General features: G+C 34.9%; 1 protein-coding gene across 1 annotated transcript; it reads left to right on the forward strand.

Annotated features, from left to right (window-relative positions):
• Nucleotides 1–1,597: 1,597 nt before the first annotated feature.
• Nucleotides 1,598–27,140, forward strand: LOC117326496. Its single transcript, XM_033883248.1, has 21 exons — nucleotides 1,598–1,659; nucleotides 2,111–2,179; nucleotides 2,854–2,939; nucleotides 3,337–3,432; nucleotides 11,552–11,800; nucleotides 13,027–13,162; nucleotides 13,742–13,955; nucleotides 15,353–16,203; nucleotides 16,423–16,540; nucleotides 17,089–17,271; nucleotides 17,459–17,495; nucleotides 17,858–18,121; nucleotides 18,249–18,296; nucleotides 18,610–18,791; nucleotides 19,165–19,369; nucleotides 20,451–20,570; nucleotides 20,951–21,105; nucleotides 22,961–23,077; nucleotides 23,289–23,403; nucleotides 24,802–24,895; nucleotides 26,007–27,140. The coding sequence occupies exons 1-21, from the start codon at nucleotides 1,598–1,600 to the stop codon at nucleotides 26,134–26,136; spliced, it is 3,531 nt and encodes a 1,176-aa protein (XP_033739139.1). The 3' UTR covers nucleotides 26,137–27,140.

Consider the following 27,140-nt stretch of genomic DNA (forward strand, 5'->3'; position numbering starts at 1 on the left):
TACTACTCTGATTACAGAGTTATAAACCTATTTATGATCACCACTTAACGACTACAGACGGTTGTCGACATAACTGGACGTAACGAGGTCTAGACTTTCGACAGAAGCAAAAGGCAAGCAACCAGAGGCTGTTATAGATAGATATATAGAGAGAGCAGCCGGGGGCTGGATTCGTCACAGTATTAACCCGTTCAGACAGTGTTTACACTTATTTTAAATGAAATTTCGTAATGAGGTATTTTAAAATGGATCCCCCTCCTTAGAATATGATGATTTGTTAATCCATACTACTTAGCGACAACAATTCATTATTTCAAAAGTTACTGTGTTTTAACATGTAGGTGATATTTAGTGTTCCCTTCTTTATACGACGGTGTTAATGGTCTATTATGTTATGAACTGAGAAATAGATGACTCATGATGGAAGGGGGATAAGGATATTCCGAATAAGAAAATTAGAAAACGACTCCATTGATATACATTTATAAAAAATAGTATAAAATTTTGCCCTTAAAGATTACATAAACATTGTGACGCACACTTAGGTGTATAGGGAACAACCAACCATTTGAAAAAATAGACTTTTGAAACATCCCCTGTGTATAGAAAGTTGAGCCAGGGATAAAATGTCTGGCAGTCACTGATTGGCCAGTATATTATATTACGATCATTGTATTTTTACAAGGGGCTATTGTGCATGATCATAATACGTCCACAACACAGGACAAATAAAAGATCATGATCACAAATGCTGTTAAACCTGATATGCTTTAATGGGAAAATTTCTCCTTGAGAAAATAAGGAGGGGTTAGGATATCGTCAATTGATCAATGATATAATTTGTATATGTCTATGAAAGCCAAATCAGGTTCACCTGACAGAGAGTAGAGCCTGACAGCAGGAATACATTCAAAAAAGATTGTTGATTCGGTTCCTATCGCTTTCAAGTATCTGCTTTTGTAATTGGCGAATATAATAAACATTTGACTTTTAAGAAGACATAATCTATTGGGTTATTTTCAGACTGTCAAAATATCTTACGTGTGGTGTCAGATAAAACGCTGCATATTTACAGTTGTAGGAAGAGTAACTTATAGCCTCCATGCTTCGTCTGTCGTCGTGTTGGGAGTGTATTTACTTTAAACTTCTCAAGATCCTTCAGAGATATTCAACTCAAACTTTGCTGAAATAAGTTTGAGATAGTCTGGACCAAGTTTGTTTTTATTCATCTTTTATTTATTTTCAACGTCCCCACTTAGATTTATGCTACTGAACTAAAAGCAATTTTTAGGATGCTTAGAAAAGGAAGTAGAGAAAGTTATTTTTCAGCTTTGTTTTAACTTTGACATGCCAGTCAGGACAGTCATTTTGTATCATGATTGGCAAGCATGATTTTGCAGAACACCTATTTTAAACTTCACCAGTACAAAGTCCTTGATCCTGTTGCCTACTAACGCGGAAGTAGTTACCGACATGCGCAACAAAGATAAAACAACATTTGCTCATAGATTACCTATTTGACATTCTATCCCGACCCAACAGTATATAACTTGATTGCGGGCGCTTTTCCTGACAGTGCACCCTCACATTGACAGAAATGGAGAGAATACTAACTTCCATCATCGTTACAGCAGCATTAGGTTTTGGTATTTGCTACGGGTATGTTTCGTTTCTGATAAGTGTCTAATCTTTATAACTGATACATAGAAACAATTTTCACTTATAAATCTACTATTTCACTCTTTTTTATTTCTATTTTAAATTCAACGTTTAATAATATATTTTGGATGTGTAAACTTCCTTATGTCGTGTTTAAATTTCTTTCTTACATTATCTTTCTTCCATTTGTAATTATTTTTTCTCAAAAAATTATGTTTACAGTTAATAAATAAGTGATCTACTTATTATTTCAGAATACACACTAATGGTTTACATATTTTTGTAAAAAAAGTTTCTGTTTACGCGACGAACGAATTAAAGGGCGACGATTGTGTGTGTGGGGGGGGGGGGGGGGGGGGGTTGCGGGTGCGTAATTTATTGCAGTACCCAATGATTTCCTATGGTAGACCGATATCAGAAGTGTTTGTATGGTATTAATGATATTTTACAGAGGTACATGCCGTTACACGACTAGGGAGAGCTATTCTGCAAGAACATGTAATGCACATTGGGGATGGTGGTAAGTGTCAACTGACTCAGTGTAATAAAGTCATATCTCGATAATACAAAACTGTCACAATCATATTCACAATATCAGTACAATCAATAATTGCAATAAAGTTATATACTCGGTCGCTGCAAGACTATAACGCTCTTGTCAGTCATCTATTTGTGTTAATTAAACCGACAATATTTATGCTTTTGGGAAAGACAAATAATTACATGTAGGAATCAGTGTTCGCCGTACTCTATTGATATATTCCATCCCCATTATACTACCCTTATTAAGTTAATCGGGACAATCAATATAAACAACAGCAAATTCCTGTTACTGACACTCATCAGATATACATGTACATTTCAGTGTGAAATAATGGAGAAAACCAACGTCATAACAAACCCGTTATATTATAACTCAAAATAGATAAAAGAAGGCAAAATACGAACAAAAGACTTTTCTTCTCATTTCTGATTATTTATGGAAGGCAATATTCTTGCATGACCATGTAGTGTATGTGTAGCCTCCCAAAATACAACATGATCATACAAATGCATGAATGAAATTTAAAAATGAATCAAGCTAGAAATGTACACGTATGAGGCGTGGTATACATTGTGCGTTAGTAAGTAAATATATGTTAAACAACTTTCCTCATACAAGAAGAAATGATTTACAAATCATCTTTTTTTCAGTTGGCACCACAGATCGGTGACCAGATATAGACAAATCTATAAGTACCGCTGTTGTATTGGGTACACTGGATCCGGTTGTAATACACGTATGTATACATTTATTTTTTTAAAACGTTATATATTAATGGACGGCAGTAATTCCGTTTGTTAGCCATCACATTTTACGTTTTATATCAAATGATGTTTAAGTGTTAATCATTCCCTTCGAATGTTAAAGTATTAGATTCTGTATTCCTATCATTCAATAATGTGAAAAACTACAACAGTTTTCCTTCACCAAAGATATTTAGTCACAAAATTAGTGTTTGATTTACTTTATCTGACAAGATATTTTCTTCTATAGAGGATACCAAAACCTTGCACTGTGCTTTGTCATTGTAGACCAAGGTTGTCTGAATAGTATGGATGAGTCACTAAGAATCTACTATACAAAAATTCGTTCGATAAATCTGATGAAATTTGAATATTATGATCATGTTTCAGCCATCTGCTCACCTCCATGTGCAAACCAAGGACGATGTGTGTCTCCCAACCGATGTCAATGTCTTCATGGTACTATCGGAAATACCTGTTCACAAAGTAAGCATATAATATCAGTGTAAAGCCATTTCTACAACAAAACGGTTTTCCGCTCATTGATTATTTTGTAAATGTGCTGACTAATGAAAAATATATCGATGATTTATATTTACATCTAGTCCAATTTTACCTGCCGATTTCGAACTTAAACTCGGAACTTTTTTCTCGCGTGCTTTGTGTCACGTGATGTTTTGTTCAAGTTATCAGGCTTAAATATCCATTATGTAAATACCTGGTATCTTCCATTCATCGGTTGATTAAACACTTGCAGCCTTGCTGTCTATATGGAGGTGCCTAATAAAAGTGCCGGCAAATATATAATATTTTCTTAGCACTTATAAGTAATATTCACAGTGAAGTGAAAGATTGCATTTATTGTGAGTCACTTACTCTCATTATCTGTTCGGCACTGCAAGTGCTGTGTAGCATTAAAATGATAATAAGATACAAAACAATATGAAAATGTGCTTAATGATATTGTTACGGAGATAAACGAAATAGCAAAATATTGTGACTAGCACAGATTAACATTTGATTTTCTAACGTACAACATATAACATATAATTACTTAGTAACTATGACGATTGACAATATACTCTGTCTAAACGTTTGTTAAGTATGTTAAAATGTAGAAAGATATCTTATCAAAGCGACGCAACTACTATCAAATGGGAAAATCAGTGAACATCACACAGTAAAGGGGAATAACTGCCACAGGAGCACATCGCTCAAAAGTTATCATGGGTCCACGTCATGACCAGCACCTGCACACAGACGTATGCATGGGCAGACTGATCGCATTAACACACACACACACACACGCACAAGTATCTTTTGTATTCATGTCTTAATATTTTGTGTAATGCTTTGAACAACAAGTTAAGTAACTAATAAACTGCCATGCCTACAGGTATACCATCTTCCTGTGTGTTTATTTGTATATTACACAGAAATAAAATGAACCAAAATTGTCAAGGTTTTTTTAATAATTTTAATTAACACAGAAAAAACAACAAAAGGATTGTTCAAAGGAGTATTAAGCTAACTGCAAATTTTGGCACGGGCTGTAAAATCCTTTAATCGATCCGTTATCGAAAGTCTATTATATATGACTTTGAAAACGAAAGTAGAACTGTGACTTATCATTGAAGGAATACGACTTTCTGCACATTTTACAAATATTTTTCGTCATATTTAAAGTATCTCTGCTTAACGGACCTTCTGCTTCTTGTTTTCATCAAAAACTAAAATGTTTACATACAATAGACCCTGCCCGTTTACCGGGAAGATTGTATACGTTAACGTTGCTTCCATGGCTAGTCGCTTATGATCTTACAAACGAAATCTTAGTCATCGGTATGTTTACATTCCTCCTAGTAATAGTATTACAACACTGTGCCAGTTATTGCGACGATTGATTTTGTATGATACAAGCATAACCATCTCCGCAATCGGCTGTGTTGTAGACATTGTCAAGCTTAATTTGAGTATGTTTATCTGCAACCCAGCTAATATATTTTCATAAAACATGATGTAGAGCATTCCGGATGAAACTCCATTACAGATTTCTTATTCGATTATTTGATCAAACGTCTCAAACAAGTGATACTGGACAAACTTGATTAATCGCAACATTATTATTATAAGACTCTTTCATATGTGTATATGTAGGATAGGGATATTCCACCCAAGGGGTCACAAAATGTGGTGAAACCCGAGGCTTGCCGAGGGTTTTACCACATTTTGTGATCCCGAGGGTGGAATATCCCTATCCTACATACACACATAATGAAAGAGTCTTTTTCTCTCATATCATTACCGAATTTCTGGCGAAAGTGTCCCTCAGCCATCCATTTTCTTCAATTTTTTAATTTCTTTATTTGACGTTTTTACTTGTGATATTCTGAAAGATCATACCCTATTTTGGCAAACTATGTTTGAACACAAATTTCATTCATTTTGTGGTTAAGTGATGAACGAATGAACTATTCGCCGATAAAAATTACCGTAACTTGACCGACTTTTACGTGGCCGTGATCAAATTGTCAACATCCGAGAAAAAGAAGTTCTATCAACAATACTGAAAGCCAACGCTGAAATGAGTTTTCCAACTTCACATATAATTTGATTTGCACCTCGACATATTTAATCATTTCACAGAACACACTGTACTTTTAAATGTCAAGTCAAATTTTTTTTTATATAAAATACTACGTCACTGCATGACGTCACGACTGTCATTGGAATTCCATTCATAGTTCAAGGATATTGAGAGTGATGTCGATCTCGATCGCCATGACGCGGCGATGTTTCGTGGCTGGTAATTTTAAATTCACTGTGATTTTGGCAACTTCGTGTGTGAACCAGCGAACAGTGACTCTATACGAGTATTCGATCTTTTCTGTGACATAGGATTATATGTGTTTAACCGGTTGTCTTGATGGAATGACGAAGGTAGGTCAGTCGATAGGCTAACGATGATCATATTGAAAGGCTAGGATGGCAGTTAGTTTCATGGTTACTCTACACAAATATAGACTCTGAGTTACAATTAAAATAAATATTTTTATATGAACATCGAGGGGTGTCATTTTTACCGAATGTTCGTTCATTTAAGAGCCAATTCCCAACTTCCAAATACACAGGTTACTGAGTAGGCCTAACAGTTACTGACAGTACAGTACAGTAGAGTAAACAAATTCCAGGGCCCCCTGCTGACGCAAACGGAATCATTTCATAGGTTGTGACGTTTGACATTTTCTTTTTTATATTTTTTTATGTATGGCTTTTATTTTACTTCCTGTCATTGCCAGGTGATTGTGTGTGTTTACATGTTTTTAATGACAAATGACAATTCTGTCGGGTAGGCAAGTCTGTATTGTACTGTAACTGTTACAACAGGCCTGTACAGTAGGCGTAGTCTAACTGTTTGTTACAGTAACGGAGTTATATGTTCGCTCAGATGAAATGTCTAATCGTTTAACCGTGTAGCCCTATTGATTTACTGCTGATATGATATATATTTATCTAAGAATGTATGTATTTTTATAGTTAAGTCCAACGTTTCAAAACCGACACCGACGAAAAGGACTGTCGGATGTGAACACAAGCAGACGACGTTGTGAGAGTTGTCCCCCTTGAACGCAGATTAATCCGCGCGCGTGAAATGCTATGTAAGATAGATTTATCTTACATAGCTATCTTACATGGGCAAACTCTATCCAACATGGCGAGATATGAGAGAAATATATTTCTTCTTGTTGCATGATCACCTTTTTCTTGAGTTTTGTTTCAATTAAAATTAATTAAAGTAGTGATGGGTTGATTGTGTATATGATATCGGTTGTCAATTAATGATATCGGTTGTCAATTGATCTATTAAGAAGGGATGTAAATATCCACATCCCCTTTCCAGTATTCATCTAGCAGTATTTCCAATTATAAAACAGTTCATGCCTTTATAAAAGATGCTGTGGCAATTAATTCCGAAGATGAACTACTCTGAATTAAGCTGTAGAAATTCTTTCTTCCTTCCAAATGACATCATTCTTTTAAAAAATTTTCACAGATTGGCATCAGGTTTTAATAAATTGAAGTTGTCCATCTTGAAAAAAGTTTCTCGTAACTCTAGACCTACTATATATATCATCATGTATATTATTCAGTATTTTGAAAAGGTTTATCATGTCTCTTGTCGTTCGGGGCATTAGTGTTGGAAGATTCTGTCTCAATAAATGTTTCGAATATCATATGTAAGGTTTGTTGCCCTTATTTGTATATTTTCAAACATCTGCTACTTTGTATGGATTCCATAAAGGCCCTTTCAGCTGCTCAGCCAAATACCTGACGTTGTTGTACTGACTGCGACTCATTTCCCAAGCACTTTGATGCCCGTTCCCCTTCAAATCAGTGCGGAAAGGAAGATGTGATCATATCTCTATTTATGGCTTAAACCTTGAAGACAATTACATGTGTACTAACAGTTTATGCCTTAATTATCCCATTTAAATGTTCTGATCACTATAAAATAGCATCTAATAATTAGTTATCACACAAAACTTCAAAATTTCAAACATGGCGGTTTCGGTCAATGCAAAACACACAATCATGTTTTATACCAAACGAATACTAGTAAAGAAAGGATGGCAATTCCATTTTTATTTCTCATATGAATATACTTGCATTCCATTTTTATATAACATAACCTTTATGTATCTCTAGTAGAGAGTGCTGATGTTCTGTCATCTTAAGGTTAGACAAAGGGGCATGTCTAGTCTCATATTTCTAAATTTTTACACAACTGCAACACACATTAAACGAAAATCCTGCCAACTGAAACATGTCATAATTTTCACACATATGATAGAAAACTTCATTTTAGACCGAAAAAAATGAAAGTCAAGTGAATGCCGGAAAAACGGCATTTACTTGCTCAAGTGCATTCAGTTGTTGGTGCGTAAGCGTGTGTGTGCATTCAGTTGACAGGATTTACAAACGCACACACCCACGCACACATACACCTTATGTTATTTATTTAAGCAATAAACTGCCTAGATGCGGCAGACCTACTGGTATAACTGCCACATGTGTCACAGACAAACTGAATGGTGCAGTTTATCGCTTATATTTACGTTCTATTAATGAATCGCAAAAATAAAAAAATATGAAAAAAATCTTCCTAAATTCAAATTTGCCCTCAGGGCAACTTCAGTTATACTCTCATAGATGGAGCTGCTTTTGGTAGGGATTTGCTAGTAATATATAAGGGCATTGCCACACCAAATGTAAATATAATAGCAATAGCAATGTCTAGGAGATATGTATATATGTTATATAACCATGAAATGAAAGGACAATTTAAATCCAAAGCAACAACTAGATATTTATATAAAAGTTAATCTGATTTGCACCATTTCTTAATTGACGTACAACTATAGCATCATATCATGCCTTTTACTTTTAATTTAGAAATAGCAGAGGTAGTATCATTATCATTATCATCAGTTGATATAGTCTTTTCTGAGTGTCTTATAGAGGTTGCAATAAGTACATTAAGATATAAGTCATTCAATCCACGGGACGCTGGGTGTATAGTTTGGTTGAGAGTTATGTTTGTTAGTTTTACTCTTCGGTATCATTTTCAATATGTTTATAGTGTCAGACAGATAAACAGGTTTATTGCTTTTTCTGTTTTGATTCAGATGCTGATTTGTCTTAATCCGGTTGTATTTAACAAAATACTAATACGAGTGTTCTGTGACAATTTTTGCTGACAGCTAGTCAGATTTTGACCTTTACCTTGACCTTGACCAAAAAACACTGAAACTCGAACTTGCCCGAGATATTGAAGTCTGATACCATAGTGTAAACTTTAATCAAATTCCCACAAGAGGCGAAGCCGGTTTCACCGGTATGTAACTAATTAGATGCTGTTTTATTACGTATGGGATCATACCTGAAATATTTTAGGCTCTGGTTTTGAAACCAAAATGAAAAAAGGACTATAGAAACTAGCACTTTTTTTATCAATATGGTGATTTATGCAAAGATTAACCAGTATTAACCGATGTCGGATATATTGGATGCCTGAGCGATTTGGTATAGAGCTTAGATTGTACATTAACCTTTCACAAGATCAATGCAATAGTAGGAGTAAAGTTTTATGAGGTATGAAGTTGTTAACTAGTTCTACTGTAGAAATAGTTAAATAGATTATTAGTCAATGCTGTTTATCTTACTATACAGAAAAAAAGTAGTTTTAAAGTGCAGTATGATAATTCTGCAAATATTGGAGAGTGGTCAATGCAAAAGTGAGGCTCTGCAGCTATGGTTTATTGTTTTGAAGTTGTTTGTTAAGAGTACACCAGTAGTAAGTGAAGTATTCTCAGTAATTCGTGAAGGTTGGCTGTCCATACGTTTTTCGTTAGGTTTTGTTACAGGTCAAGAAGATGTGAGGTTGAGGCTGAGTGGTTCGTTTATCAACATTTACGTCACCAGTGATCCGTTTTTTTTCCGGTAGAGAGACTGAAATTATCATTTTTTTTACCAGTACTCATTTACATCATAGTTAAAATATATGTCACTCGATAGAAAAGTTACGCCAAAGTGTCTCTTTTGGTAATTTTCTAAATGTCTTTTCCTAAAGGTTTTTGTTGTATTTTTATTGTATACTGCTAAGCCATCATCATAGCTTATTAATCGGTTTTAACGATGGTTGTTATAGGAACTAGTTTTAATTTCTTCATCTAAAACCCTGTCAATAACGTGAGTTCCTTTGGCATCTTACCCGAGAAAGATCATCTAGATGATATTTTAGATTTATTGCATCAGAGGTAAACAAAAAAAACAGTCAGTGACGTAACAAAAAAATCAAAAATTTACTTTTAAAAAAGGGGAATGGGACCTCTTCAAACTATATCTGTCGTTCAGAAAGCATTTCTGCCACATTAAGGATCTAATGCTAAACGTTTTATTACACTTTCGTCTCTCAGTAGCGTTGACCAGGTGTCTTCTTTTGAGACAGTGTCAGTGATTAATTGACTTTTTGGCGGGGAGTATATGATATCGCCACACACAACTAAAGCGCCACGTAAGAAATTAATTTCTAAAAGGAATCTAATTTTCAGAAGTTTCTCCTACGTTTGTTTATTAATTAATTTGAAAATGATAGAATATTGATAAAAAAATTATGTTCAGTGCCATTTTACAAATAATGTCATATTAGGGCACCATATCGGAGATCAAATGTACGGATGTCTTATAGCTGTCACTCTGTCTATCTTTCTATTCACAGATTCAGTTCCTGACTGATAATTTCAGTATTTATTGACCTCATTTACATGAAATTTTGTCAAGATGTTCAGTTTATAATAATGCCACCTAAGTTCAACAATCAAGATGTCATCTGATCCAAAGGTCAATGTCAGATTTTGAAGAAATTAATCGCACTTAATCAAGGAATCAACTTCACAAAGATTAAAGTACAGAAACAACATGGCACGTTGCAATATTTCAGAAAAACAAAGAATTTATTTGCGGCACTATATTTCGTAATCTGATTATATGCTTTTTTGCAATTTAAGTATTACATGTACCTTATTTTAAAGTTACGCGTGTCGAATAAGATTATGAACAGTTTTTAGGTCAGAAAGACGAAATAATGCAACGCTATTTGGTCTCTTTATTGAGAAAAAAATTATTGATTCAGTTCTTTTTCAAAAACACTTTCTCACGTATACGAATTATATGTGCTCGATCATTTCTGTTGTAGTTACCTGCTCGTATTTGAAACCTTGTTTTCCTGGAATATGTCACTACCCGTCAAACTGCCAATGTCAGGATGGATTCAGTGGAACAACTTGCTTAACAAGTAAATGTCACTTACCCGGATGCATTTCATCTATAGCCGATTTATATATATATATATATATATAACATACACGTAGCCATTGTCATACACTTGTTACCAGGTAGAAATTCGCATGTATCTAGTCTTTAATAGGATCAAGAAAACGGTTGCTTTACAATAATGGATTTATACATCATTGTGTCGAACATATTATAATTTATAGTTGAATAAGATGTTGACTTTCGGTTGAATAGTACGTGATGTATAAAAGACAAATCATCTATCATAACATTATAACAGTATAACTTAAATATGCTACATCTCTGAGTAACTACTATTAATTGAAAATAAGAATAGTCTGTTACAAATTTGTATAAAATACCACAATTCAATACTTACGTTATTGTAACTATTCATAAATTTGATAATCTTCTTATATTTCATAGATTAAAAGTTAATAAATAATGAATAGCATCACAAATAAATCCTATCGTTAGGTATTATTAGTGTTGATTTGTAGGGTCTCTTATTTATATTTTAATTTGATTGTACTAATTAGAGATGTTTTACCAAATCGATTACATTTGTATACACATCAGTTTATACACTTGCATACGCTGTCAGCAGTGAAGCATCTTGAAATATCAAAATTATCAGGTGTAACTTACAGTGTAAAACACGTTCATCGTTTAAGGTATGCGGAGTTTGCAGGCAGCTTCTTTTTTTAATTCACATATTTCACTAACCATCTAATTTTTTGTTTCATTTTAGTGCAAGTGTCACCTACAATGTTAAGATGTAGTGCATTTCTTCTTATGAAGGAAAGGTCTTCCGGAAAGGAAATGTACCGTTTCATGACCGACTCTTCGTCCCCAGATAACGATAAGATAGATATGATCTGGGTAAATCAGAATGACTACAACATCATCAATATCTACTTCGAAGCTGACTTCTCGCCATATATACATAACTTGCCAGATGACCGTTATATCCGGGACTATGCATTTGGTATTGTGGATGGTAAAGCACAGTTGACCTTAAACAAAATTACACGGCCAGGTAAATAAACTGCATCACTCATATTTAGTTTATTTATTTATTTATGCATGCTGCACAATTAGGCCATCTAATTAAAACCTTCGGTTAAACAACAAAGTGTATATGATGTTTTGCGTTTGATATTTTGATATATATACTGCATTTGCGTTAGAAACAAAAATAATGAAGACTTACTTTGACTCGTGCCCTAGCCGAGCAAACGTAAAGTTTGCGCAGTAGTTACAACTGCTCGAACCAACACGTTTTACCCCGTCATTTGTGCGCTTATAATACCATTACATTGGCATATTTCGTTAAAGGTTGAAGATAAATCTCATTGCTGACAAACATCGTTAACGATTGAAAAGTATTTGTTCTGACTCTTATTCCTTCGGAGTTTCCAATTACTAGATCCTAAAATCACGCTCGTACCAAACATTGTCTTTCGAATATCTCATATGTTACAGACATGCAAAATATCTTTACTTTGTAAATTACGAGCCATGTCGGAATTACCGGCAACGAACTTGTTGACCGGCAAGCAATAAATGCTTTAAATCTCCAACAAGCGCGGAAGTTGTCCTCTCCCGGCTCCGTACCAGGCACACATATCCTACTTATTAGTTCCTTTTAAAACGAGAAGATCCAACAATATACCATGCATTTCCTCATAGAATGTTAAGATTTTTAGCACATTCGTGATAACTGCTTTTGAGTCCCTGATATGAGAACTCCTTTCAATTCCGTTGGATTCGAAACCAGTATTGAGTTATTTTGAAAGACACCAATCTTTTCTTTAGACTTTGATGAACCTTAACCTTACTCTCTTTGACGTTGTATATATATCACAAAGTTCACATAATACATTCATTATACATTTTGTTATTTTAACACATTTTTTATCATAATGATTTAAATATACAATACGAATGCTTTTAGAAATAAACGTTTTTGTTTGATTGTAAACGCAAATCAAATAACATAATAGTATATTATTTGGCATTAAATGACCCTGGCTGTCGATGAGTTGTAAAACAACAAACAACAAACTAATCACGCAAGACTGGCGTCGGCGACTATGGTGGCTTGCGCTGAATGTTCTTTTCTTTGTTTATCTTATTTGATTAAGGCTCGACCGATTTCTGTAATTTTGAAGTAGGTGATATACAATTATATGCCAAATAATCAATCTCTGTATTGCTTTGAAGGTCAATTTGTTGTATACAGAACCCCACCAAAAAACTACCGTTGTGAAGGCTTTCCAAATACCTCGAATATAAGACACAGGTTGGAATGCAACATCACGGATACAAATTTCGACTGGTTATTGGAGCATGGCGATAAGTATGATCCTAATTTCCTCTATAATCACTGTAAGCATTTCCTCCTACATGACATACACTGTATTTAGAAATCAAATATCAACATCATATTAGTCACATTCGGGCCATATCGCAAGACCGGTTTTATCATTTATCAACGCTGATTAAGTTATGAGTTTTCCCATTAGTTTAATCGAATTTGAGTTCAGATTTTGGTTTCGTTATGTTTCAGTGTTCTTTGTTGATTGTATACAAGCTCTGTTTACATATAAGATCTTAAATAAAAAAATTAAGTATATAACATTTATAGCAGATGTAACGCAAACGTTAAATGAGAAAAACATATATTAGTACTGCGTCGTCAACGAAATATAATCAAAATGGAATTCAAATGAAGTTCGGTAAGCATGCAGTCATGTGCATAAGAAGATCTCATATGTAGGTTTTATTTTGGTTTTCAGTCGAACAGAGTAAATATTGAAAATTTCGGTTACAATATGTATAATACACGGAAGGCTCTGGCTTTTACGGTGTGTTTGACATTCATTCTGTTTCATTAATTGTTTAAATAACGTATATAAATGGTGATATTATTTTTCAGCTTGACTGTCACAGTAACCGCAAAGAATGGCGGATACAGGCATATATTGAATGAAAACACTCATCGTCTCGATAGGAAAGAGGAATTCGTTGGTAGGATATCCACGAAACAGATGCAGTACATGTTCGACTTTCATTCCCCAAGGCATTGTAGCGAGAACAACAGCTGTTTTCAAAATGAACCTCCGCTTCACCTCTCAAATGACATAAGTAAGGTAATTTGGCTAGCATGGACGAAAATATCATTCACTGTCCCTCCTGTCAAATGGTCAAATTCAACAGAACAGCTGCCCTGCATGTACGGCGTAAGAATTGTACCTGCTGCCCTATTGCATGATCGTAAGAGGCGACTAAATTTGAGATCTTATCGTTTCTCTTGTTTCTGAACAACTGTCTTCGTCCTAATGTCTCCCTTGACAATGCCTCACTTTTGGCTTTTAGTTGAGTGTTCGCCCCTGTGAGGAAGGGTTTGGGTTATGTCCCCTGGTCGAGACATACCAGAGTCTTAAAAATCGTAGTTGCTACTCCTGCTTAGCGCTCGGCATATTAGGAGTGGGACGACTGGTTCGCCAGTTGCCAGAATAGTATGACCGGTTGGGGTGTGCTGCTGGGTGTCTTCGGCAGTATGCTTCAGTGAGGTAGCACTATAAATCGGCAAAATATCCGGCCTATCACAAGGAGACTTAACACAAACATACCGCAGCTTCCCAAAACACACATACGCACTCACCACACATGCATATCGCACGAACGGGAGGTCGTCCTTTAATGACCTTAGCTGTTAATAGGACGTTAAACAAATTAAACCAAACCAAACCAAATGAACAGAACAGACAAAACGTTCATTGGAAATTTTACATTATTTCAATTTTCTATGCTTTTTTACATAATGATAGAGTCATTATTTCAATTTTCTATGCTTTTTTCGTATGTCCGATGCAATACAATTGAGCGCTTAAACCTTACTGAAACTGTGTCCTGCTGGGTGTCTTCGGCAATATGCTTTAGTGAGGTAGCACTATAAATCGTCAAAAGTTCTGGCCTATCACAAGGAGACTTAACACGAACATACCGCAGCCTCCCAAAACACACATACGCACTCACCACACGCATGCATGTCGCACGCACGGGAGGTCGTCCTTAAATGACCTTAGCTGTTAATAGGAAGTTAAATAAAGTAAACCAAATCAAACCGAACTGAAACTATATGACATTGCGGATCGACTCAGGTCAGCTTTGAAAAATCGAGCATTTTAAAGATATTTTGTCTGACGGTTATTTGTAGTCTTAAGTCTAAAAGCAGGTCAATCCACTTGTTCGCCTTTCATTCTTATTTTTTTCAGACGGAGACAAAAAAAACACCAGTAATTAGCTTTTTCTTGCTGTTGTATAAAAACATCTACCAACATTTATTCGTATTTATTATAAAATATTCGAATAGTAAAAATCAGACTCATTTTTGTGTCATATTTTCCTCACACAACCACACAGAAATAAGATTTTAAGAATTAATAGTTCACGGTTTCAATATTTGGATCTATTGAAGATGTCAACCGGAAAAATTGCGGGACTTTAACAACACAGCATGATTAAACTTTAAATTTCATTACAGATGCCAGTCACAATAACTTGGGGTGGTTGGATTGACGATCTTTCCGGTGTAAACATGTATACAGTATACGTGTACAGACTTGAGCCAGATAGCAGAACTGGGGAGCTAACCGAATATAACACAAATGTTTCCTTGTTCACGAAACACGTGAACGTAAGCGAACCATTCCCTATTTACACGCCTGATATAATTGGTATGTATACGATTCTACTGGAGGTTGCGGATAAGGCCAGTAATAATTTGTATGCCAGACGACTATTCCTGTACGACAACTCTTCCACGATTTCTATAAACGATAATAATATGAACATATACGGGTCCGTTGGAGACAAACACATATGGATATCAACATTGCAAAATGAAAGTACTCTAGGTGCGCCAATTCATGTAAGTTGGGCTAACCATTTTATTAACCATGAGCATGTGAACCTGAAACTTCTTACACGAGTTTCTCCTTTTAAGTCGGATATATTTAATGGAGTTCTAAATCGGTACGTAAAACCAGGTCTTGATGACAATGAAGGTCCCCGCATGATGCAGCCAATCAGCAACATACACGGAATCGTGCGTGTAGAAACGGCTTTCAAGCGTGACAAACATGGAGGAACGACCATAACTCAAACTCCTACGCATGGCTGGAAAACCGTATCTGGATATCTCAACGAGGCCGCATCTATCAACGTCCCCCGACAGGACGGCGATTCAATACGTATATGGGTGCGGGTTTTTGATGTTGTAAACAACAGTGCCACCGACTCTATACTCTTGAATGCCGACTCGTCACCACCTGTTATCGAACAGCCCATATTCCACAAAAACCTACGTAATTCATCATTCCCATTCGCTAGTAGGTAGGTTTTACTTTTTTGGTACCATGCCTCTGAATTATGATGAAAATGGCTTGTTTATATCATGACGTGTTTGTTCAGTGATTTATTTATGCTTTCTTAATTGATAGAAATATGAAATATCACGTAAATGTTTAGGGCAATTATCTTACGCAAGGCATCAATCTTCGATCAGCAAGGAAAAAGTTGTTTAAAATCAATTCAATTGTTTTCTGATTGTAGAGTTTCGATTCTGGCGTCTGACAAACACAGCGGAATACTGTTAATCAAATGGAAATTAACTGCTAATGATTCAGAAAAAGTGTTTCACTCCGGAATTGAGAACGGAAATATAACTGAAGTAAGGGCATTGTTATTTGTTAATCAACAATATCTATTTCTGTAACGTGTGAAGACTTGTACCTGTAATATTGATGTTGATATTTATCTTTTCATCTTTAAATGGAATATACTCTCAATCTTGGTATATCGTACCACAAATATACCACACGATATTACCAATACACTATAAATATACATGGAAACCTTCTTTAACATGGAATAAGAGCATAATGAATATTTTGAAATTGTCAGAATATCAAGTAAAATTTAAAGAAAAATAAATAGAATAAAGTTGACGTAGTTTAGATGAACTGACTGTTATCCATACAAAGTAAACTACATCCAAATCAACATACTAGCACATATAAATATACACCCTGATAACCATATAAATAAACATGATGGTTCCAGGGAGACAACTACATGGATATTTATCTTATCAATTATAAACTATTTCAAGCATGCATCACAATGGCAAATGTCACACTAAGACACTTTTGCACAGGAAAGTATCAAGTAGCAAAATAATACTCTTACTTGTTATGTCTTATTTTTTCTGTTATTTAGAGAAAACCAAGTCTTCAGGAAGGCGCGTGTACGTCCGATGGGGAATGCTACTACTTTTATAATGAATTTGAGGTCAACAACTGCTGGTTTAAGGTGTCTAAGGACGACCTTCCAGCACAAGTAACAAACATCGACATCGAAGTTTTTAATTCTGCGATGTTAAGTTCATTTGGACGATTTCAGGTATTTTTACTTTTTGAATAAAAGCGCCGTTCCTTTAACAAAAAAAAAAAAAATAGAACCGTGGCAGATTGACATTGAAAAGCTGATAGAAACATATACGTGAATTACAATTACAAGAACAATGTTTGGTTTAAAGATAAATATAAAAAAAAGCTACATTTAACTTCATTGTATTTTATTTTTCGAGGTTGACGATTTAACTTCCTTGAATGGGATGGAGGAATGTAAGTTCTGATTCTCATCTGTTAATAATTAGTGTTAAGGATATACAATGAATGTGTTGAACAAGGCAAAAAAGTTTAATAAACGTCTTGTTCGCCCGAAAGTGAAAAGTATATCCCTCTTAAACTCTTTGTGTTGTTAAAGGAGGAAATATCCAAAATACAATCTCGTGATATTGTTTCTCTATATAATATTGAGCTCATATATTTGCTCGAAATGTGCATGATACTCACCCGGAAACAATTTTACGCTGTTCTTGGTTACAAGTTTTACGTAACAGGAAGGCAAATATACAGTTGTAACATCTCTCAGACAAATGCCATTTAGTGAATAAAATACTTTCTACATTTCGGAATGACCACAGATTCTGGACCAATGCATCTTGAGGTAACTGGTACAACGTCATACGGTGCAAACTTTCAGTGGCACCAGGGACCGAGTTGTTACGAACGAACCGACATTCTTTTAATGTACAACGTTTCTGGACGGACAAAATCAATGCATATTCACAAAGACTCGAAGTATTACACACTTGGGGACCTAGACCCGGAGACTACATATACTGCGCAGTTTGTCGTAGTGTATGGAGACGAGCGAAGTGATCCCATAAAAATTACATTCACGACAGGTAAATAATGCATTGTTTTAAGTATATCTACATTTTTATCAAATAGTCGTTTTTAATATTTTCAACTTTCTGAGATATATTTATTTTTATCTTTCATAAGTTTTATAATAAATTGTTACTCTTTTAGGAAAGTATGAAGGTCTGTCAGCTGGCGTTATAGCAGGGATCTCTATAGGTATGTAGTTAAAATGGTAAATAAAATACTGCATTGGTTAGATAATCATGTATCTTGCTATACGAATATAATGTTGGGGTTCTTATCTCTTTCGTTGCCCGCATTAAATGACACATAGTGTATTGTATAATTAAATACATATGAAGAACATTTTATCTAATGTTATCATTTTGAAATAAACAGTTTATAGACATAGCACTTATAGTATATACACGCATATATGTAACTACCAATGTGTATGGCTAATATTTTTACTATTTTTCATTGAATTTTTTAATGAAATATGCTATCATTTCTAATCTTTTCTTAAAAGTTATATTGGTCCTTGTTGGGTTACTTATTGCCGGGATAGTGCTCTGGAGGACAGGAAGACTCAACCGCTACAAAGAGTCCATATATGGTCATATACAGCGACGTACAACCAGACGTCGGCGATCAAACGCCTACTCAGATTCTAAAAATGTCAATAGACAAAACGATCGAAAGTCTTTTGCGGTAAGCAGTCATGATATTGCGTTATGATTGCTACATATGTATGTCTGAAATATGATTCACAAACATGTCTCAATGATAATTCATTTAATACTGTTTTATATTCTTTTCTTGTATGTTCATTTAAATGTAATTGAATCGCAATTACGTGATAAATATAATAATTATACACACATGTACGTATGCGATCACCTCAAACATAACTGACATATACGGACTTATCACGCAATCCAATTTGTAAATTGGAATTCAAAAATATGATCGTAATAATTTCAATGAATAAGGTTCCGAATTTAAAACAAAAATATGCATATAATATAGTAAAAATTGTTTAATATTTTCAAAATATTAAAAAAAAAAAAATTGTTTTCAATAGAACTTGGCCTATTCGGATGTTGGCGATGATGAAATATATATGTACGGCCAAATGGTTTTTAATGAGCAGCAGTCATGGGAGGTACAACACGATCAAGTGTCCTTAGTAGAGAAATTGACTACGGGAAGGTTTGCCGACATCTTTAAAGCTTCACAAAACTGCAAAAAGAACAACAGAAAGATCGTAGTAGCTAAGGTGCTAAAAGGTGAGAAAGGATGAATAGTTGTTTACTAGTGATGGCATCTAGGCAAATAGTTTCTAATAGTGTTGTTGTTATTGAATCACTATCACCATGCATAGAAATCTAGAAAACCTCCTTAAAACGAAAACTTTCACCATTAGCTAACTTACATTATGTAACTATTTATTTGTGTTTATCCTATCAACACTAATGTTCGTTAAAGGACAGTCTCTTTTATATGCGAGATGTTGTTTGAATGGGGAATCGAGGAGAGGCGAGCGCCTAACTATAGACCAAAAGTAAGGCGCTGTCTTTAGTCACCTTTTACGACCATGCAATGGGGCAGTTGGCACGATTTTAATGTCTGTAGTGCTCTTCTCACAGGGATTAACGCTCAAGCACAGGCGCCTGCTTCCGGTTAGTATTAATAGGAAAAGACAATACTAGCTCCTACTATATCAACAAGGTGTAACAATCGAAAGACCGATAGTTGCAGGGAGCTCCGATTCATATTAAATATCAAGGCATATTATTCTTGAGCCGTGTGGCAATAATTGAAAGATGAAAAAATGGATTAAAAGCAGTCGTAATAGTCGACGATGCATCGACTGTTGAACTGGAGTTATCTGTATATTTTATAGCGGCATGCAAGCGGCAATCTGATTGGTTGACAGCTCTGTAAACAATACTTACAATAATTGTTTACTAATTGATAGCCTATTTCCGTTCCACAGTCGATGCATGGTAGGTCTTCAACTCTTACACTTTGTTGATATAGTAGGAGCTATTCTATTCTATTAAGACTAACCAGAAACAGATCGACGCCTGTGGCTAAAGGCGAAAAGTAAGTCAGTGCCATGAGAAACGTTAGAAAAAGAAAAGATAAGATCTCAAATTTCATCATAAACCATGCTAAGGGCCAGCAGAAATCGACGATGAAACAAATGCCTTGATTCTAACAATTTTTAGCATGAAGCATTACAGTGCCACAGTAGAAACTAATTATCATCAACATGAAAAACATCAATTGCATGTTCTACAATGCCTAAAGCCCATTTATGTGCTTAAATTAATCGATTATTCAAGGCCTTTCATTTTTTTTCAGAATCACATACCGAAATAGATGAATTGGTAATGAACGCCAAGATCAACTTTTTTGCGACAAAGGTCGGTTCCCATGCCAACGTGATACAGTTCGTCGGAGCAGTGCTTGACAACAAGCCATGTACGTCGTTATACCACACACGCTGTCTTTATACCACATTCACTGCATAATATCGGATACAGGGAGAAATTCTGCACACTATAATACAATATTTGCAGCTAGGTGTACTCGTGTGAAAAGCTGTGTGAACATTAAAATTGAAATGTTTACATTATTGGTGTAAAAACAAATACCGCACACTTTTAACTCGTCCTTCTGATATACCGGTAATGAGCACACTAACTGTGGGTTTTTTATTTCATGGTCAGTAATTCTGTACTGAGATGTGCAAATATACGATGAATACGATAATTCAAAAATGCCACAATATAGGTATATAAATGTATATATATATATAAATATATCTAAACTTGTAGACTATGTGCTCTTCGTTTCCTCAGTGGGCCAATTCATGTTGCTGGAGTTGTGTGAGACAGGCGTGATGAGGACGTGGCTCCAGAATCAGAAAAAAAATGTAACAGACACTGTAGTGGATGCCTTGTTTCGTATGACGTTTGACATAGCTAAGGGAATGGATTACCTTGCCTCCAAACACGTACGAAATTGAACACTTATGGTTTTCAGATAAAAAATGGTTTACAAAAAACATCAAACACGTTATGAATGTGAACGTTACCCTTCTGTGCTATACTAGTCAGTTATTTTTTCGAGATGAAGCCCCAAAAAAATGTTAACAAATATAAAATTTTGATTAAAGGTCTCTGCCAGTGTTTTAATGATTATTGTCAGAGATATATATACAGAGATAAGTAACATCGCTATTTCCCCGTACAAGTGGTGGATCCCTTTATTCGTGACCACTCAAGCATATCCCTTATCGAGAGCGCCTTGCCCCCTATCAAACACACGCGAGCACAGGTAAATCGGGCTATGCGCATGTGTGTATCGATGTACTGGAACTTATGCGACATGTTCTGGTTAATCCGCCATTACGTCAGACCAAAACATCGTCAATTTTAAATACACACAAAAAGCACATCGTTTTATTTAGGCCGCTACAAAAGTTACCACATTAACCAAAAACTATCATACTTATGGGATATAGTCTTATAGTCCGCGAACATTGTTGTCATTTATCCGTATTTTCGAAAATCCATTGGGTCCTATTCGACATGTCCAAGTTTTGTAATTTAGCAGCCATTACGTCAGACCAAAACATCGTCAATTTTAAATGCACACAAAAAGCACCTCGTTTTATTTAGGCCACTACAAAAGTTACCACATTAACCAAAAACTATCATACTTATGGGATATAGTCTTATTGATCACGCACATTGTTGTCATTTATCCGTATTTTCGAAAATCCACTGGGTCCTATCGACATGTCCAAGTTTTGTAATTAAGCAGTCATTACGGCAGACCAAAACATCGTCAATTTTAAACGCACACAAAAAGCACATCGTTTTATCTAGGCCACTACTTATGGAATGTGGTCTTGTTTATCATGCACATTGTTGTCATGTATCCGTATTCTCGAAAACCCCATAGGGACTTTTCGAAAATTTGAGATTCCCGCCGATCTTTCCTGCGGTGTGCTTGACTTTCATACTCAAAATACAAACACTTGGGCAGCAAATTGTGATATATTTCATATTGATGACACTTCTGCACTTTGATATTAATAAAATTAAACACATAATTGGATCTTGGTGATGATTTCAAATAGAAATTATCGATAATTATGTGTGTGGTTTTCACTATTTCTCTAATATGGCGTCAAGTGAAGACTGAACCGAGCGACCGCAAAGGATTGTGGGAAGGTCAGGGGCCACTATGTTAACACAAGGGCAAATACAGAGTTACCAATCTCTCTGTATATATGTCTCTGTTATTGCAGTAAATTAATAATAAGTGTCTAAGAACAATTAATGCTGAATCGTGTGATGAAGGATAATGCCGTTATCAGTAGATGACTATCTTTAAATACGTGGCCTTGGAATACAGTCACGATACCGGACATGCAATCTAATTAAAATCTAGATCATCTAACAACATCCCATATTGGGTCACGTCGAGGTGACCTTGAGATGTGTATTTCACTTTCATGGCGAATCAGCAATTTGTCGATGTCATCGATGTAAACCATTTCGTCACAGTATGCATCCGAAGCAAACCATTGTCGGCACAGCATTTATATCCATGTATCTACATATGTATATGCTTTCTGGGACGAAATGACTTGAAACAAATTGCAAGCTATGCACTCTAGTCATGCTAATTCGGACAAATTAAATTCACTTCCAAGATTCTGGAAGTAGTCATTTGATTGGTTAATCCAAAAGGTCACCCCGACGTGACCCCATTTGGGATGTTGTTAGATGTTCGTGTAACGAAGTGGAAATGACCATCTAGGTTTTAATTAGATTGCTGGACATGTAAATTATGTTTAGATTATCCACCGTCACTTGGCTGCCAGAAACATTCTCCTCACGTCATCACTGGAGGCCAAGGTCGCAGGATTTGGACCCACAAGGGAAACCGAGCAACAAGATGGTGATGCAGGAAAGGCAAGTACCATGAATACCAAGATACGGCATAAAATTATTTTTGAATTGTCATTTTATAGTAAAACTTAATGAAAATCATACTAATTCGGATAAGAAATTTTACATTTCGCGTAATATAACGAGTTAGTAGAATAAAATATCACATGTCCTTGTTCACATCATATGTCACTGGTTATTGTTTCTCCGTAATCCATTCTTTGTATCATAACAGGAAAAGGTTCCAATCAAATGGATGGCTCCAGAATGCATGACGTCATTGAAAGAGGCAACCTTGCAGAGTGATGTGTGGGCCTATGGCATTGTCATATGGGAAATATTCAGTCTGGGTAGGTATAATATCGCAATATGAAATATTCTGTCTGTGAAGGTATGATATGTCTACGTAAAAATATTCAATCTTGGTAGGTATGGTATTTCTATATAAAATATTCAGTCTTGGTAGGTATGGTATGTTTATATAAATTTACAGTCTTGGTTAGCATGCTACGTCTATATAAAATATTCAGGCCGAGTAGGTATGTTTATATAACAATATTAAATCGGGTTAGATATGATATATCTATATAATATATTCAATCTAAGTAGGAATTATATGGCTGTGTAAATTTCAGTTTGGGTAGGTATGATGTGTCTAAACAATATTAAGTATTGGTAGGTATAATAGGGCTATACTTTGTATGTACAATATTAAATCTGGGTAGGATTATATAGGGACAAATCAGGCATGGTACGTATGATATATCTACAATAATATTCAGTCTGGGTTGGAACGATATGGTTATATGGATGATATTCAGCTAGGGTTTTGTGAATGGGGAATATTTAGTATTCGTATGTATAATTGGGCTATAAGTACAATATTCAGTCTTGGTATGATATGGCGATATGGGAAGAGATCAGTCATTGTAGGTTGATATGGCGATATGTGAAATATTCGGTATTGGTAGGTATGATTTTGCGATATGGGAAATAATTGAGTTTGAACGTTTGGGTAGAGTTGTGTTTCGCTAATTTAAGATGTTAATAGAAAATAATCTGGGTATGTAGGGAATTATTACACGGATGTCAATTTGAAAGTACAGAAGAGTATTCACTCATTTTGGTTAACATTATAATGTCGGAAATAGTCTTGGTAGGTTGGTTATGACTACGTAAGAATGATCTTTTTTAGCAAACAAACAGAAGAGATGATGAAAATAAGCAATATCGGGAATTCTTATTTAAATGGTTCAGAAATTACTGATGCAGAAACATTAATTAGTGTATATATCAAATATTATTCATTATTGAGAGATAATCAATATAACTGTTCAGCTTGGTTGCTTATGTATCTTTCAGTTGAGCTGTATTATGTTTGAACTCTGATAATTTGTCACTATAGAAATAGCTGCATAAACATTTCAGGAAATATGTTTTCTATTTGCTTAAGCAAGCAATAAGTAACAACAAAGAATAGTGACAAAATAACCAAACTAAAATTGATTAAACGCGGACAAACATATAAACAAAAATATAGATTTATATGGAGATTTCATGCTAAAGCAAAAGGAGAATAGAACTCGGGAATAATGTTACGAAAGAAAAGACTCATACAGCAAGAATCTTATGGTTTATAATCATTAAATTTGATGGATTTGTATCCTTTGTCCCATTTTGTGCACGTTAACAAAGTATCAATCAAATTTTGCATATATATACATGTACGATTATTCCCTTACAAACAGGTGATACACCTTACCCAGGGTTACGTAGTATGGACGTTGCCACCAAAGTAACCAATGGCTACCGTATGAGTCGTCCGGAGTATTGCGCAGATATGTAAGTCATTTATTTTTGGTTGCTTACCTAACTAGTTTTTACTTCGAGATAATAATTCACAGGTTTTAAACCTATGTGCATGAATGTTTGGAATATAATTTGCACCATGTTAAGTTCAAAAGTATTATAAATCGTATGTGTGATTTATATACCTTAACAGAATGCATCTAAAGTTTATAGAGGGATTGGGCGGTGTTTTATTGTGTCTACGGTGGTTGGATTGCAATGGGATACAGACAGTTTCTGTAAAGCGCGTTAGGGCCATATTTAGCCGAACGAAGCAATAAAAGTCTAGATATATTGCGACGTTATTAACCACGACAGCTGTGGTTGCTAAGATGATATAGTTATAGCTAATCGACGCCTTTATTGTTAACAAAATAAAAAGAAACAAATCAATATTTTTGTTACATACCTTTTACGTTTTTACTTGATTGATTTATTCACAATCCTAAATTTCCGTCTCGGATTAACTATGGTTGTCAAGCACAGCGTGTATTGACACACATTAAATAGTGACGTGGTCGAATGTTCTAAAGGAGCTGTACGCTTCAGCCATTTGTTGTTAGCCCATTTTGTTTAGAAATTACGTAGTAATCATTTTTCAGTTGAGTTTTTGACATAATAATTGAGGTTTGCTGTTTGTACAGAGATATATCATCAGGTAACAAATGAAAACGCTTAAACTGCGCGTTGATCAGTCCCATCGAAATGGTGCCTGCTAGATGTATCTGATTAACGTTCCGGTAACGTCACAAAGGGCTTCCTAAGACACACATACGCACTCAATACACGCATGCATTTCGCACGTACGGAAGGCCGTCTTTAAATGACCTCCGCTGTTGATAGGACGTTAAACAACCAACCAACCCAAACCCCAAAGGGACAACGTCATGGTTATGTTAACGATTTCCGCGCTTATTAATCCGCTGAACCTTTTTCCACTGCGTATACGCTAATTCATTCGCAGTCAGAGTTGACTAAGCTGAAGAAGGGAGATTATTTAATGTATTAATATGAAGTACTAATTAAAAGTTTAATTATTTATATGTATTGTAATTGTGGCCAAACTGACACTTAACTCTGGACACCACTAATTTGTCTTATACAGGCATTACGAGTTAATGAAGAATTGCTGGAACGATAAAAAGTCAGCCCGACCGAAATTCTCAGCCATTGTTCAAGAGATCAGCAGTACCTTCAGTTCAAGCCAGGACGACTACTATTACTACACAACTTAGTGAAAACACAAAAAGATTTTGATCCACCCCTGAAATTACAATCACCACAGGCTTTAGCTAGAGCTGTTGTTGTTAGACCTGTGTTGCACCAATCAACGTCACTATCTAATTAAGTCATTTTCTCTACCTGATATCAGCATATATTATTGTGTTGATAATTTTTGTCAATGTATCGTAAATAATCAACTAAAGCCAAAATCGTATATTGTATAATCTCATTTATCATTAAATAAATGTTACATTTACAATGTTCTTATGACCATGTAGTTAAAGGAGGAAGCTTTTACTGCAGAATATGCAAATTAATTGTAAATCATTCCTGTAGTAGTTAAACAATATAATGAGTGTTCGTGATGCAGCGAGCTATGACTTTGTCGAGGATGTGAAACAATAGACACAAAACGAATTGTGAGAACATAAAAAAATATTAATTCCAATGGTGGTAAATCTCAACTATGATTTACATACTGCATTAAGTGTGATTTGATGTTTTTGTTATCAGTGTTTCAATACACCTTTTGTATAATGAAACATAATTATTAACATGATAATGATTTTCTTGTACATGTATGCAATGGTATACAACCATTTTAATTTGTAACAGAAATGTGTATTGAAATTTAAGATATAAATTGTCATTTTTTATCTATGTATACACGTTTATGCCGTATTTGTGTCGGAATATGTACTGATAACGATATTTATCATTTACTCGAATGCCGACATATGGTCGATCATGGAAACGAATGAGATTCTTTTCTAATAAAAATCATCCGAAATCAGAACCTGATCTAATACTTGATTACGATTTTTTTTTATCTCTGTCCAAAAAAAGAGATTATTTAAGAAATTTTCTTATTTCAGTCTACCAGCAAAAAACTTCATCATCGAATTTCGTTGTATCGTTACAACAGGTCTTGGTTATATCATTATAACAGGATTTGGTTGTATTATTACATTAAAATGTCGTCTTATCTTTTAACCAGTAAATGGTTATATCATTA

The sequence above is a fragment of the Pecten maximus genome, chromosome 4 (genome assembly GCF_902652985.1).
Source record: "Pecten maximus chromosome 4, xPecMax1.1, whole genome shotgun sequence".
Classification (NCBI taxonomy): domain Eukaryota; kingdom Metazoa; phylum Mollusca; class Bivalvia; order Pectinida; family Pectinidae; genus Pecten; species Pecten maximus.

What these genes read in the sequence shown, in the direction of transcription:
- LOC117326496 (XM_033883248.1), top strand. Translation starts at nt 1,598, where the DNA reads ATGGAGAGAATACTAACTTCCATCATCGTTACAGCAGCATTAGGTTTT. An exon ending in TCTCAAATGACATAAGTAAG is followed by an intron (nt 13,956 to 15,352) that starts GTAATTTGGCTA and finishes ATTTCATTACAG; the next exon opens with ATGCCAGTCACAATAACTTG. An exon ending in CTTGAATGGGATGGAGGAAT is followed by an intron (nt 17,496 to 17,857) that starts GTAAGTTCTGAT and finishes GAATGACCACAG; the next exon opens with ATTCTGGACCAATGCATCTT.